Raw genomic sequence first — 13,849 nt, forward strand, 5'->3', positions numbered from 1 at the left:
AATTAATAGGAGTACTTATTGAATGAAGTCCTTTACCAGCAGCTTACCATATAGAATCTCATTTAATTCTTGCAAAACCCCTGAGATAGCATATCACTGTTGTACCAATTGCACAGGTTGGAAAACTTAGACTAAGAGGATCTTTGATTTCCTAAGACCTTCCACTACACTGTTCCCTCTTCCTGCCCCGACACTCACTCTCTCTCTCTCTCTCTCTCTCTCTCTCTCTCTCTCTCTCTCTCTCTCTCTCTCTCCTCTGACCATAGCACATTCTATTAATGGGTCATGGCTTTTCTGTATGTTTACATCCACCTGGTGAACAAAGTACTTTTTGTTCTTGTTGGAGACAAGTCTTGTCACATAGCCCAGGCTGGCATTGAACACACAATCCTCCTTCCTTAGCCTTCCAAATGCTGGAGTTGCAAGCACATGCCACCAGGCCTGACCTTAGAAACTGTCATTCCATTTAACAATTGTGGCATCTGAAGCCCAAGAGCTGACCCCACCACCAGCCCGAGTTCTTCCCAGAGCCCAGGCAAGTACTTTTTTTTTTTGTTCCTCCTCCCAAAGTCTGAGATTCAACACCAGAAATGAGATCAGAATATGTTCCCCTGTCTGGTCCCCAACAGGGTCATGAGCAAGAACTGAGTAGAGTTTCATTTCTAGTGTTTTGAGGGGAGGGCTGAAATGTTCCTCGTGCATTCTGGCATCCCCTTCTGCCATGCATCCACTGTAGCTATGTGATGCTCAGTCTTCTCTGTGATGGTTGCCTTCTTCTGTCCTCCCAAGAGCCCAAATCTGGTCTTTCTGGCCTCAGCCAGCTGTGTGGCCTTGTACAGTTTCTTGTGGAATCTGCACCTCCCTAAACTCTGGCTTCTGTCTTGTACTGAGGACAAGGTCACACCTACACTCAGAGCCACCTCCTTTGATTTCTCTAGAGTCTATCTACCCGTTTTCCTGGTTCACTTCCCTTTGAATGGTCAGGGGGAAACCCCAGCTCAGCCCTTGGCTCACAGGAAGACCTGACTCACAAACAGGAGGAACAGGGAGGAGTTCATCACTGACTTCCACAGTCACCAAGGCCCACCAGGTCCCAGCCCACAGCCCTGATCCAATCGCCCTTTTTCTGCTGATCTGCAGATACTGGTTGGTAGGCATTTCCCCTACCCTACTATAATGCAGCCCTCACCCAGGCTGCCCTCCAAATTCCATCCTGCCTCTGCCATCCAAAGTTCTCAGGACAACCCCACCCCAGCATGTACAGGTGGCCAGCAGGATGTGGTCATCAGCTTCTGGCCTTAGTTCCACAGGGCTTCCTCTGAGTGGGAGCCCTCGCTTGGTGCTGGGGCCCTGCGTGGGGCTGGGCACTGAGCACGCAGATCTCCATCTATCTCTTCTTCAGCTTCTCCACAAAACAGACACTAAACTGCCTCGCCTCAGTCCTGCCCAGCCTTAGCATGATCTGACAGGGGTAGCTATGGCTTCCAATAACCGCCTGCAACTAGATTGTAACTTTCTCTCTACAAACACAGGTGGGAACATCTCTCTTTCTGGATCACCGTGAGGAGGAGATAACAAAATCCCCGGCCGAGAAGCAAAGCCCCGGTACCCGGTGAGCGCTCAATGAACACAGCTGTAATTACTGTTAGGATGGGGGGCGGGCACACAGTGAATATTCAGCGATAGTAGCCCTTGGGACAGAGCCAGCGCTGTGGAGCTGACTCCTGATTGTCCACAAATGAGGATCTGAATTCTCCACCAAGCATGGCCACACCCTATGCTCCAGCATCCCCTTAATCTGTTTCTCCACCCCTGCTTCCTTGCCCTGAGCCTGTGCCAAGAGGGTACAGAGCCCTTACCTTGTGGGCCCGGAAGATTCCAAGTCAGCATGGAGGCCGAGCTCCTGTACCACCTCCTTCATGAAACCTCTTCCTTTCCCAGATCCAGCAAGTGCTCTTCTCTAGCCCTAGAATTCTCTGAGCCTAATACCCATGAAGCTGTCTACCCTCCACTAGGCTGTGAACTCCGCCAGGTGGAGAACCTGATTGTCCATGTGTCCCCCACTTGGCACTGTCCTGCCTGCAAATGCTGACCTCAGACTGCCTGCTCACTCATTACTCACTGAGGACTGGAGGTATTGCATGCATGTGGGACATGTGGATCTGTGAGGGCAACTGAGCAGCAAGGTTTATAGAGTAACCCAGGGCAGCAGCAGGAGGAAGGAATAGCTGTGACTGGATTGGCAGGTTCAGGGCACAACCAGACTAAGCTGGAAGTCAGGGGCCATGGCCCCTTCACTCCCCCAGGGGCACAGTGTAGGCGGCATGACGTAGGATACTCCAGGGAGGGCAGCGGCATGGGGTGCCCTCCATCAGCCTGGGGCAGAGCTAGTGCTAAAGTCCCCATCAGTATGACCGGGATGGAGATCTTAGGGATCCTCTTAGAGGCTAGAGTTGAGGGGAGGGCCACAGCCCATCCAATGTGTCCAACTGGTGTGGCTATTGCCAGCAGGCACAGTCCCACATGCAGAGCTCCCTCTGAACAGCAGGAGATGGGGGACCTGGGTGGGCAGGCGGGCATGGCAGCAAGGACCCTGGAGAGCCTAGTCCAGTGGCCCCTGGAAAATTAGGCGGACACAGCCATGCTCGCCAGTGAGCCAAGCCCCACAAAAGGGGCAGGCTGCATGGAAAGCGTGGGTACCATGTGGCAGTGGTGTCTGGGCCCAGTAGCGGGCAGTCTTCTCAGAACAGACATGGCCACAGGGTGCAAAAGCGTGGCTGGGTGGCCCAGGGTCCAGGCAGAGACCGGCCTCCTGGCCGAGCCACAGGGGCACATAGGGTCCCACAAGGCGGCAAAGAGGACACTCGCGCTCCTGAGGGCCTCGCTCCCTCCGGCAGCCCCAGCCATGGTAGCCATGGACGTGACCGCAACGGACGTAGACCCAGGGCTGTTGCTTGTCAGGTGCTGTGCGGCCACGGGCTGGACTGGGAAAGGCCAAGGTGCTGAGGCCCACGGGACACTGGGGCCGTGCCGCGTTGGCCTCCTGTCGCTGGGCCTCCAGTTGTTTCAGCGTGGGTGCCCTCAGCAACCCTGCTGGAGTGCGCCACAGCAGCGTGGCCCCACACAGGTCGATGAGCGAACCATCTTGCAGGATGTTGGACTCGTTTTCCACCTGGCGGGGGCAGCAGAAGGCCTTAGCCCAAGCGCTCTGTGACCCTGCCATCAGGCAGCCTCACCCCAGAGAAGCCACCTATCTGGCCAGTGACATTCCCTGGAGAGAACACCCTAGGCTAGCAGGCCAGCGGAGACAAGGAAGACAGATGTCCCCAAGTACACACAGCCCCTATTCCCAGCAGGACCTGCGCCTTGGTGTCTTCATAGGTCACATCAGGAGGTCTGGCCCAAAGCAAGGTTTTTCTGAAATGTTTTCCAAAGCTCTCCCATAATGGCAGAAGTTGGATATAGAGAGCAAATCCCTCCCATGGTGAATACTGTCTACTTAGCCCAAAGCAGCTGTCCTAAGGGTCACAGATCACAGCAAGAATTCTAGAGACAGAGAGCCTGGGTTCCAATCCTGGTCTTGCCACTCACTTACTCAGTTCAGAGAATAACTTAACTTCTGTGTCTTGGTTTCCTGGACCTCAAAGTGGATTCAATATCTCAAGTGGGCCTTGTGAAGACTAAATGTGTCAACCAGACAAAAACATGGAACAATGCCTGGTTACAGTGGGCACATAACAAGTGTACATCCACGTTAACATTCATGTGTATGTTTTGCTTTTTGTTTTGTTTAGTTTTATGAGTGTTTTGTCTGCATGTATGTCTATATACCATATGTATGCTTGGTGCCCATGGAGCCCAGAAGAGGGTGTTGGAGCCCCTGGAACTAGAGTTATGGATGGCTGTGAGCTGCCATGTGGATGCTGGGAATCAAACCTGGGTCTTCTGGAAGAACAGCCAGTGCTCTTACTACTGGGCCATCTCTCTAGTTCCTGGCTTGATTTTGAGACAGGTTCTTGCTCTGTGACCAGGCTGGGCTAGAACGCATAACCTTCCTATGTGCTCACACCTAGGGAGAATTCTGTGTGGTCCAGTCAAGGAATATGGCCACCACCCTATGTTTCCTATAACTTACTCCCATCTCCCAACAGCACCAGAGGGATACTTCTGGACCACCACTATAAGAACTACTCCAAAGGCCATTTCCTGCTGGGAAAGAATAATAACACTAAACCTCCCTGAATGTGACAGACCAGTACAAGCTGCTAACACTCTGGGCTCTAAACTGCTCACACACAGACCAAGTGTCACCCTTGGAAGAGGATGTGATTTTCCTAAGCTAATGGCAGCCTCCAAGCCATTTGGTTCTACACAGTGCATTGGTGTAGTTCTATTTCATATCACCTACTGGATCCCCAGCAGTATAAAACTATGCCTAGGGACCTTGCTCTGGTCCTGTCTGCGGGGTAAGTGACAAGTGTCAAGAACACGCTGAGCCTGGAGCTCATCAAATGGAACCTAGTGGGACTCTCTTGGAGAGAAGTACTGTAGATGATCCCCCAGCTGGGAAAGGCTATGAACTGATTATGAGGGCCTGGGAAGGGTGGGGAGAAATGGAGGAGGCCACCTACCAGCTTCCCCCGTTGCTGGGCTGAGCGGCTATCCCGCAATGTGTACACATTCCCGCAGACAGAAATCTCCCTCCAGACACCTGGGGCAGAGTCCTCGGAGAAGCCACCTGCTGGATGCATCACCAGGACCCCATTGGTTGTCAGGCCATCCATCAGACCATCAGGAGTCCTCCATTTGGCTGCCCGCTCCTAGGACCACATGAAGGATAAGCTCACAATCCCAGGAGCTCCCAAAAGGCTGCAGGCCACAGGTGTTAAACCCCCCAAGGTCTGCATTTTCCCAGAGAAGTCCTGGGCACCCACCACTTGACCTCTTTGTATCTCACATTGCTTCTTCAAGAAGTGAGCTGCTAGGCTGCAGGAGAGTGATGCAGAGGACGGCTACATGCCGGCCCATCACTCTAGGCTGTAGGGAGTGATGCAGAGGACGGCCACGTGCCGGCCCATCACTCTAGGTTGTATGGAGTGATGCAGAGGATGGCTGTGTACCGGCCCATCACTCTAGGCTGTAGGGAGTGATGCAGAGGACGGCTACGTGCTGGCCCATCACTCTAGGCTGTAGCATCAACTCCAGCCTCCCTCCCCTCACTTTGTTGAAGGGTTAGCCCTGCCCGGGGGGCTCACTCACCCCAAGAAAAATGTTGCTAGAGGCATCAAAGCCAGCAGCATAGATGCGGGCAGTATAGGGTGGCCGGCGGTCACAGAGGATGCGGCAGGCATAGCGGGAGATGGTACTTTGGGCAGAAGGGCCCTCTGTGGCTCCTCCGCCAGGAGATGTGTCTGTTACCACGAAGTCAATCATGTTTTCGGTAGAACGGCCAATCTACAAGGAGAGGAAGGCAAGAACCCATTCACAGGCAAATTTCACAAGTTCACAGTGTCTCAGCAGCCACCAAACAATGAAGAGGCTAGACCCCAAGCGGGTAGCACACCACACCACAACTCTCTAGACCAGTGGTGCTCAACTTTCCTAATGCTTCAGCCCTTTAATGCAGTTTGTGTTTGGTGACCCCAACCACAAAATTATTTCACTGCTATTTCATAACTGTAATTTTGCTATTATAAATCATAATGTAAATATCTGCTAGGCAGGAGATCTGATATACGACCCTAGTGGGGTCGTGACCCACAGGTTGAGAACTAGACCCTTTGGGCTTGCTCTAGACCCTTTGGGCTTGCATGCAGGTTCTCTCTACATCTGACCAGCTGTGGCATGGAGCCGACTTCTGCTCTGTGGCTCCATAGCTCTGAGGAACACCCTACTCAGTAAGAACCAGCTCATCTGCTGATAGACCAATTAAAAGGTGACACTCTGGAATAGTAACAGCAAATTAAATTTCAGTAAGAATGTATCTCTAAAGATTTTTGTTGTTGCTGCTGCTGTTAAGCAAGGTCTCACTATGTAGCCTTCACTGGCCTGGAACTTGCTATGTAGATCATGCTGGCCTCAAATTCACCTATTTCTACCTCCCACATTAAAGACAGGGTTAAAGTGTAAGCTACCACACCCGCTTATTATTTTGTATATTATGTGTGCCTGAATGATTTTATTGTGCCACATGTGTGCAAGGGCCTGTGGAGGTCAGAGGGCATCAATTCCCCTGGAACTGAGTTACAGGCTGCTATAAGCCAGCTGATGTGGGTGCTGGGAACTGAACCTTCCTTTGCAAGAGCAATAAGTGCTCTTATCCTCTAACTCATCTCTCTAGGCCTAAGCTAAACATTGTCTGTACAAGACCTCAGTTACTCTGCCCATGGTATGTGTGTGGGGGAGCTACTATGGGCTTCATTTTACAGATGAGGAAAACAAGACTCAGGTGTTAAATGACTCTTGCCCAAAGTCACCCAGTGGTAAGTGCAGAGAGCTAAACCTAGGCATGATGAGGCTTAACCCTATACCCTGAATTCCAAAGCTGTATAGCCTCCATCTCTAGGAGGGGGCTGCTACAAGGTCAGCAACCCAGGCTAAGACATCCTACGTTCTCATCTGCAGGGCAAGCCGCTACAGTGACTGTTGAGAAGCACCTTTCCCAGGGCGTCTGGGCTCAGGGCCTGACCCCGAGCACCTGCAGAGCACAGAGGCTGGGGACTGGACGTACCTGGAACATGTCTGTGTCGCTGTCATGTGTGTACTCCACGATGACTGAGTGGCTCCGGGACAGTGTGTACGAGATGCTATGCTGGCCTCGGTTACTCAGGGCCTGGTGGAGAGAAGGCAGTCACCTCCCAGGGTACAGGAGAGGTGTAAACTTCTGAGCCAGAACTTCTGAGCCAGAGGCCAGCTCAAGACCCAAAAGCCACTCGCAGAAAAGAGCGGCTCCATCCTATGGAGAGGAGACTATATAGAAGGAACTCTTAGCTGGCTCTCTGGTTTAATCCTCCAGCTATCTCAAAAATGTGCTACTGTTCCATTTTACAGTTGGGAATTGCAGGTCAGAGACAGGAACTGGCCCTCAGCCACACAGCTGGAAACAGCAGAGACTTAACTTCCAAGCCAACCCTCTAAAGCCAAGGTTTTCTTTTTGGTTTTGCGTGTGATGGTGGTTCTTGGTAGTTAACTTGACTGTATCTGGAATTAACTAAAACCCAAAAAACTGGGCACACCTGTGAGGGATTTTTGCTTAATTAAATCATTGAAGTGAGAAGACCCACTTCTAATCCAAATATTTGAGGTGGAAAGATAAATATTTAATCAAGATCTTTTTTCAGGTAGGAAGAGCCACCTTTAATCTGGGCCACACCTTCTGCTGGCAGATTATCTAAAGGACATGGAAGAAGAAAGTTCTCGCTCTTTGCCTGCTCGCTCTCCCTCTTGCTGGCAAGTCCATTCCTTCACTGACATTAGAGCCTACTTCTTCCAGGGTTCAAGATTATACTAAAGAACAGCTGAGACATCCAGCCTCGTAGACTGAACAACTACTGTATCCTTGATCCTCCCATTGGTAGACAGCGATTGTTGGACTATCTGGACCACAGCCTGTAAGCTATTTAAATAAATCTCCCATATATTTATTTATAGATAGATAGACAGACAGACAGATAGACAGGTAGATAGGAAGGTAGGTGGGTGGGTAGGTGGGTAAGTAGGTAGGTAGAGATTCATTCTATGAGTTCAGTTTTTCTAGAGAACCCTGACTAGTACACTGAGTGAACATTACATCCCACTCATGGAGCCTTGGCTCCCTCTAAAATAATGGTGATAGGTGCTGGAGAGATGGCTCAGTGGTTAAGAGCACTGGCTGATCTTGCAGTGGACCTGGGTTTGATTCCTAGCACCCATATGGCAGCTTACAAGGGTTTGTAACTCCAATCCCAGGATATTCAATACCTTCTTCTGGCCTCCACAGGCACTGAGCTCACGGTGCATAGACATTCATGTAGGCAAAACATCTACACACATAAAAATAAATTTAAAAAATTTAAATAAGTAAAATTTCCATCCAGTGAATGGGATATGGCAGCCAAGGAAACATTTTGTAGTCTGTTAAGGACTGGGCACACTGCAGAGGATGTCTATTATCACTATTTTTGGGGTGTGTCTGTGGTGTGCATGTGGGTGCACAGGTGTGCCCCCAAAAGCCATGGTGTCCTCTGTCACTCTGATTCATGTCTCTCACTGAACCTGGAGCTTGTGTTTTTTAGTTAGGATGATGCTCAGCAAGTCCTAGCAACCCTCCTGTCTTCGCCCTCAACAGTGTTGGGGTTACGGGCACATGTGATTTATTACATGAGTGCTGGGGATCCGAACTCCAGTCTCCACCCTGGCACAGCAAGCCCTCTTCCTCTACTGAGCCGACACCTCTCCAGCCCCATCATTCCCATTTATTGGCTGAGCCAATAGGCAGCGAGTGAGTAATGACACAGTGGACCCCCCCACCCCCACCCCCACCCAACCCCCGCTCCAGAAAGGCCACGGGCAAGTAGGTCTAGGAAGGCTGAAGACCTGGGCCTGGGCACACAGCACAGGATGGCATCCATTCCACTGGGGTAAGCTGCTTGCCTTGGAGACAAGTGGCGTGGAGATGTGGTGCATGACGTCTGGCTTCACTCCGTTGGCGTGTGGCCGGCGGCTCAGTGCCAGGCGGCTTCGGCGGCGGCCTTTGTCCCCACTTGCCAGACACCCATTGTAGCTGTAGATGGGGGGGGGGCAGTGGGAGGAGATAAAGAAGAAGAGAATGAGCCCCTAGGAGACCTGGAGGAAAATGCCAACTCAAAGCAGACCCTACCTTGATAAACAAATGCTAGAACCACCCAGAGCCGGGAGAGCCCAGCATAGTCAATGGCTGCATTGAGGAGCAGGGGATGGGGTCCCTCTTCCAATGAGCCTCGGATGCCTCGGCTGTGACAGCAGGTGCTAGGATCGGAGAGGTGATGGTCACAGTCATGTGCCCTCAGTGGAGAAGAGGACCCAGCTTCTCAAGGAACCCAGGCACCACCTGCCAAGACCCAGGCACAAGTCAAGTACACTCAAGCCCCAGTGGCAGTAGGTGGGATAATAAGCCCAGGCTTGGATTCGGGAAGAGGAGACAACCTACACTGGGCCTTGAAGACCTGGAAAGACTTCTTCTTTTCAAAGGATCATTCCTCACACAACTACCATAAATGACCACAAAGGAAGAAGCAGCTTCCAATCCCACCCCCTCCATTATCTCACACGTCTGATTCCCACCTTGCTCTCCAGCCTTCTTCAGGGGGAAGGACCATGAGAAGCAAGGGTGAGGTGAGTCATTGCCTTGACTGCTGCCATGGACTGCTGCCTCTGGTCCTGGTCCTTCGTGTTTTTAATTACCTAATGGAATCTGCAAAATGTCCTGCCAGGGAAGTGTCTTTCTTCCTATTTTATAAATTAGACAAGTCAAGGCTCTGGGGGAGGGGGGATGATTTGCCTCAAGCTAAGAAGCCAAAAAAGAAAACAGAAAAAGAAAGAAAGTAAAAAAGCCACATTGTAGTCATACTCCACCTGGACTTGCCAAAGTCCTTCAATTTAGAGGATTCTGAGCCAAGGCCCTAAGACTGGCAGGGTTTAGTGAGGCTGGGATTTAGTGACTCGGTGGTAAAGCATAGTATGGAGATGTGAGTACCAAGCTAAGCATGTTTTTCTGTAAGTAGTGGGGAGTCATAGACCGCTTTGGAGAAGGAAATAAGTAGCTGCCAAATCCAGGGCTAGGGATGTAGCTCAGTGGGGTAGAGTGCTTGATTAACATGTACAATGCTCTGGGTTCGATTCCTAGCACCACATAAATGCAGTCTGGTGGTACATGCCTGTAATCTTAGAACTTGGGAAGAATGAAGACCAGGAGCTCAAGGTCAACCATGGCTACTTAGGGAGATAAATGGGGGCCAGCCTGAGCTATGTGAGACCCTGTCTCAAAAAAAAAAAAAAAAAAAAAAGGCCAACTACAAGGACTAATTAGAATTTAGCGAGTCTGTTAAAATCTCTATTCCCTCTCTCTCTCTCTCTCTCTCTCTCTCTCTCTCTCTCTCTCTCTCTCTCTCTCTTTCTCTCTCTCTCTCAACAGAGCTGAGGACTGAACCCAGGGCCTCGCACTTGCTAGGCAAGCACTCTACCACTGAGCTAAATCCCCAACCCCAAAATCTCTATTCTCTAGCCCTGTCCAGAGATTCTGCCTCTCCAGGTGTAAGCTTCCTCCCGGTATCTCATATTTCCCTTCTCTCTTCTCCTCCCTCCCTCCCTCCCTCCTCCCCTCTTTCTTCTTGTGGTTGATTTTGGGGACAGGGTCTCATGTAACCAGGGCTGGCCTCCTACCTCTACCTTCTGAATGCTGGGGTTAGAGGTGTGTGCCACTGTCCCTGACTCAATGTGTGACGCGCACGTGTTCTCCAGCAGCTCTGAACCGCAGCTTGAGTGAGGTTTCCCTGCTCTGCTTAGGACAGAGGGCTGTCAACAAGGTCCCCCCCCCCCCCCCCCCGTCTCTGCAGTCTCCTCCATCCCTAGCCTTGCACCCAGACACAAAGCAGCTGCTTTTCAGAGGTAAGCACCCCTGTGAGGAACACATCTTTTACCTTTCTGAACACTTCTCCTGCATGGGCAGAGGCAGGTCTAGAGGGTGACAGGTCAGGATGCAGGCTAAGCACACACAGGAACACATCCTGGCTCTTCCACTCACCACATAGCCTCTATAAAATGGAGCTCATTTGTCAGGCCCCTACTTGGAAGGTTGATTTGAGAACTAAACAAGATGAAGCACTATAAAACGCTTGACCGAGTTTGGCGTGGCTATAGCAAGCTCTTTTTTTTTTAAGTTATTTATTTTTATTTTATGTACATTGGTGTTTTGCCTGCATGTGTGTCTATGTGAGGGTGGTGGATCCCCTGAAACTGGAACTACAGACAGTTGTGAGCTGCCATGTGGGTGCTGGGAATTGAACCCCAGTCTTCTAGAAGAGCAGCCAATGCTCCTAACCACTGAGCCATCTTTCGAGGCCCCTATAGCAAGCTTTTGATATGAGTTAGCAATTATTGTTATTTGAAAAAAGGCAAGGTGGCACAGACAAGTCACCAAATGGCAGCCACTTATGCATCGCTATCTCCATGATCCTACAGCCCATCAGGAGAGTCTTCAGGACACAGAGGGGAAGGGAGAGGGATTTGTGTCTGGGGTAGTTTCATGGGAAGTGCAGGTATCCAGGCAGGCAAAGACCATCAGGGCCCATAAATTCTTCTCTCATAGCCTCCACTTTCTCATCTGTAGCACAAGAGTGAGCTGCAGCTTAGTGACAGTATGCTAGATCTACAGTTAGGAAGACCTGGGTTCAAATCCCAGCCCTGCCACTTACCAGCTGTGTGCCCTTGGGCCAGTCACTTCCCCTCTCTGAGCCTCGGTATCCTCACCTCCTTCCTCACAGCATCTTTGTGAAGATTGAAATGAAATAATGTCCATGAAAAGGCTTGGCATCGCCTGCCTCCCAGACACTTGGTATGTGCTGGGTACTGGTCTATGTACTTTACAAAAGTCCCTTCCTTCAGATAACCTTTGGGGCTGTGACTCAGTATCAACCCTGTCTTCAAAACGGAGAAACAGAGGCACAGGGAAGTTCAGCAACTTGAAGAAGCAGGATTGGGGCCAAGGAGTTTTGTGCAGAACCAGACTTCTTTCCCACACACCTACACATAGTAGGTGTGGTCCAGACCCTGTCTCATCTGATTAGAAACTCTGGCAAGCAGTTAAGAATTGTCTCAGGACTTTTATGAGAAGCAGAAAGATTATATCATTATGAACGGAGATGGATTTGGTCAATGTTGTCTTTCATCTGGGAAGCTGACAAGAAACAGAGCCGAGAGTCCTGTGGAGGGCAGCTGGTGGCCACTGTTGTTCTGGCTGACCCGAGGAGGGGGTTACCCAAGGCCCACCACTCCTGGGCTAGGGAGGCTCACCCCAGGACGATGAGTTCACCATACTTGATGGGTTCCTCGCCTGGCAGGGCTTCTTCACCAGGAGAAGAGAGGATGCAAGAGCCCTTGCTCCCTGGGTGCTGGAGGTCCGAGGTCCGAGGGGATCCCACGTCAGGGGTTCCTTCCAGCACCATTCTGAGCAGAGTGGGAGAGGAGAAAAGAACTCTGCAACATCCACCGCAGCCCCTTTCCAGCGCGGGCTAGCTGCAAGGCCCCCGGGCCAAGGCAAGAGGGGCCCTTCGACACTTGTTACTACTCTGCTTCCCCTAAACGGTGAGGTTGCTGGGATACCAAGGAAGGAGATTGGTGAGAGAAGGCCAAGAGAGAAATGGCAAAGTCAGAGAGGGTCGGGATATTTGATGGGGCCAGTGGAATACATCAACTTTGGATGGAATACGCTTGGCTGAGGGGCAGCCAGGACTTAAGGGATCTTACCTCTCACTTAGTTCCTGGCTTAAGTTCTTAACCCCAAGACCCCAGTTACCCCCTCGGTCAGGTTCTTGGATCTATGTGTTCACGCTAATCTTTCTGTCCCTTTGCAGGGCTAGGCCTCTGTCGGTCAGTCTGTTCTCAATGACTCCCTGTCCTCCCAGCATGTCCTTTCCTGCCTTTTCCCTTGCCACACTCTATTCCCCCTTCTCCTATCAACCTGCCTTCCTCTATTCGCTTGCCCTTCTCTTGTTATCCACCTTCCTCAGTCTCCTCATCTTGGCCTGGCACTGCAGGCAGGCCTCCAGATCCCTCCCGGGTGCGCGCCCCCTCCCTCCCTCCCTCCCTCAGGTGTCTGTCTGCGGTCCTCAGGCCGCTCCGGTCTCAGGAGGCCTGTCGGGGCGGCGCTCCCTCATCAGGCTTCCCCCCCCCCCGCAGCAGAGCGGGTTCCCCGCAGGCTGACTATTTAACAACCCCAACGCTGGAGGGTCTGCGCCGCTGCAGGCCCGCACCCCGCGCTCGGGACGGGCACAATGACGGCCCAACGCATACGCAGATACACAAGCCGGCGGCCCCTTGCAAACACGCGCGCGCGCGCAGACAGTCCCGCACACCTCTAGCCCCACCGGCAGTGCCCAGACGGGCGCAGCACACCCCGACCTGCTACCGCAGGGACGCGCCCACGCGCTAACAGCCGAAGGCGCTAAGCCCTGAGACCCGCTCCCTTAACCTCGCCACCACCAGAAACGCAAACACGCCCCCCACGCACTCTTGGCGCAGCCCCCCTTCCCCCGCCCCTCCACCTCTCCAGCCTCACCTGGCGGCGCTCGGGGGCTCTCTGTGCGCTGCTCGCCCCCACCCGCCTCACCCTTGCTGCACCCCCGGACTGCTGCGGCGGGATGAGCTCGGCCCGCGGCTGCTCGGTGCAGCCTCGTCACGGGGACACTCGGGGCCTGGAGGAGGGAGGGTTGAGCGCACAAACCTCCACGCTCCACCCCTTGCCCCACGCCCCGCCCCCTCCTGCCACGCCCCCTGTAGGGCCCCGCCCAACCCCGAGGCTCCTCCTCCTGCGGCTTAGCCTAACTGTAGTCAGCGACGCCAACAGCTTTTCGGGAGCCCGCACCCCTTTCTGAGCCCCGCCCCTGGAACCAATGAAGTCCCTCCCGCCATTCCCTCTGAGGGACTCCCTATCCGCTGCTGGCTGGTTGAGGGACTCCACTTGGTCTACAAGACCCCTCCCCTATTCCAGGCTCCGAATACTTCACCCTCCTTCCAGGGTCTCCGGGATTCTCCCGGAGACAGGAGCCTCCTTCTCACAGTGAACTAGAGGCTCCTTTCCCCAGCCTTAGACTAGGGACTCCGCACCTCCTGCTCC

At 52.4% G+C, this 13,849-nt stretch overlaps 1 protein-coding gene across 4 annotated transcripts; it reads right to left on the minus strand.

Annotated features, from left to right (window-relative positions):
- Positions 1-43: 43 nt before the first annotated feature.
- On the minus strand, positions 44-13,491 carry Peli3 (pellino E3 ubiquitin protein ligase family member 3). Of its 4 annotated transcripts, none has more exons than XM_015999070.3 (8): positions 13,292-13,427; positions 12,028-12,180; positions 11,430-11,501; positions 8,632-8,761; positions 6,731-6,832; positions 5,260-5,454; positions 4,632-4,820; positions 44-3,172 (listed from the first exon to the last, which is right to left on the minus strand). In XM_015999070.3, the coding sequence occupies exons 2-8, from the start codon at positions 12,177-12,179 to the stop codon at positions 2,603-2,605; spliced, it is 1,410 nt and encodes a 469-aa protein (XP_015854556.1). In that variant the 5' UTR covers position 12,180; positions 13,292-13,427; the 3' UTR covers positions 44-2,602. The 4 variants fall into 4 exon arrangements, with proteins under 4 accessions (XP_015854556.1, XP_015854555.1, XP_015854557.1 ...); XM_015999069.3 differs by having other exon boundaries at positions 8,575-8,761; XM_015999071.3 differs by lacking the exon at positions 11,430-11,501 and having other exon boundaries at positions 8,575-8,761; positions 13,292-13,491.
- Between the last annotated feature and the right edge of the window lie 358 nt (positions 13,492-13,849).

The sequence above is a fragment of the Peromyscus maniculatus genome, chromosome 1 (assembly GCF_049852395.1).
Source record: "Peromyscus maniculatus bairdii isolate BWxNUB_F1_BW_parent chromosome 1, HU_Pman_BW_mat_3.1, whole genome shotgun sequence".
Taxonomy (NCBI): domain Eukaryota; kingdom Metazoa; phylum Chordata; class Mammalia; order Rodentia; family Cricetidae; genus Peromyscus; species Peromyscus maniculatus.

Bases quoted from the DNA above. Each gene is read 5' to 3' on its own strand.
- Peli3 (XM_015999069.3), bottom strand. From the start codon at position 12,179: ATGGTGCTGGAAGGAACCCCTGACGTGGGATCCCCTCGGACCTCGGAC. The intron at 11,502-12,027 runs GTGAGCCTCCCT...ATCTTCACAAAG, and splicing joins GGTGAACTCATCGTCCTGGG to ATGCTGTGAGGAAGGAGGTG. The intron at 5,455-6,730 runs GTACGTCCAGTC...CTCTCCTTGTAG, and splicing joins GCGACACAGACATGTTCCAG to ATTGGCCGTTCTACCGAAAA.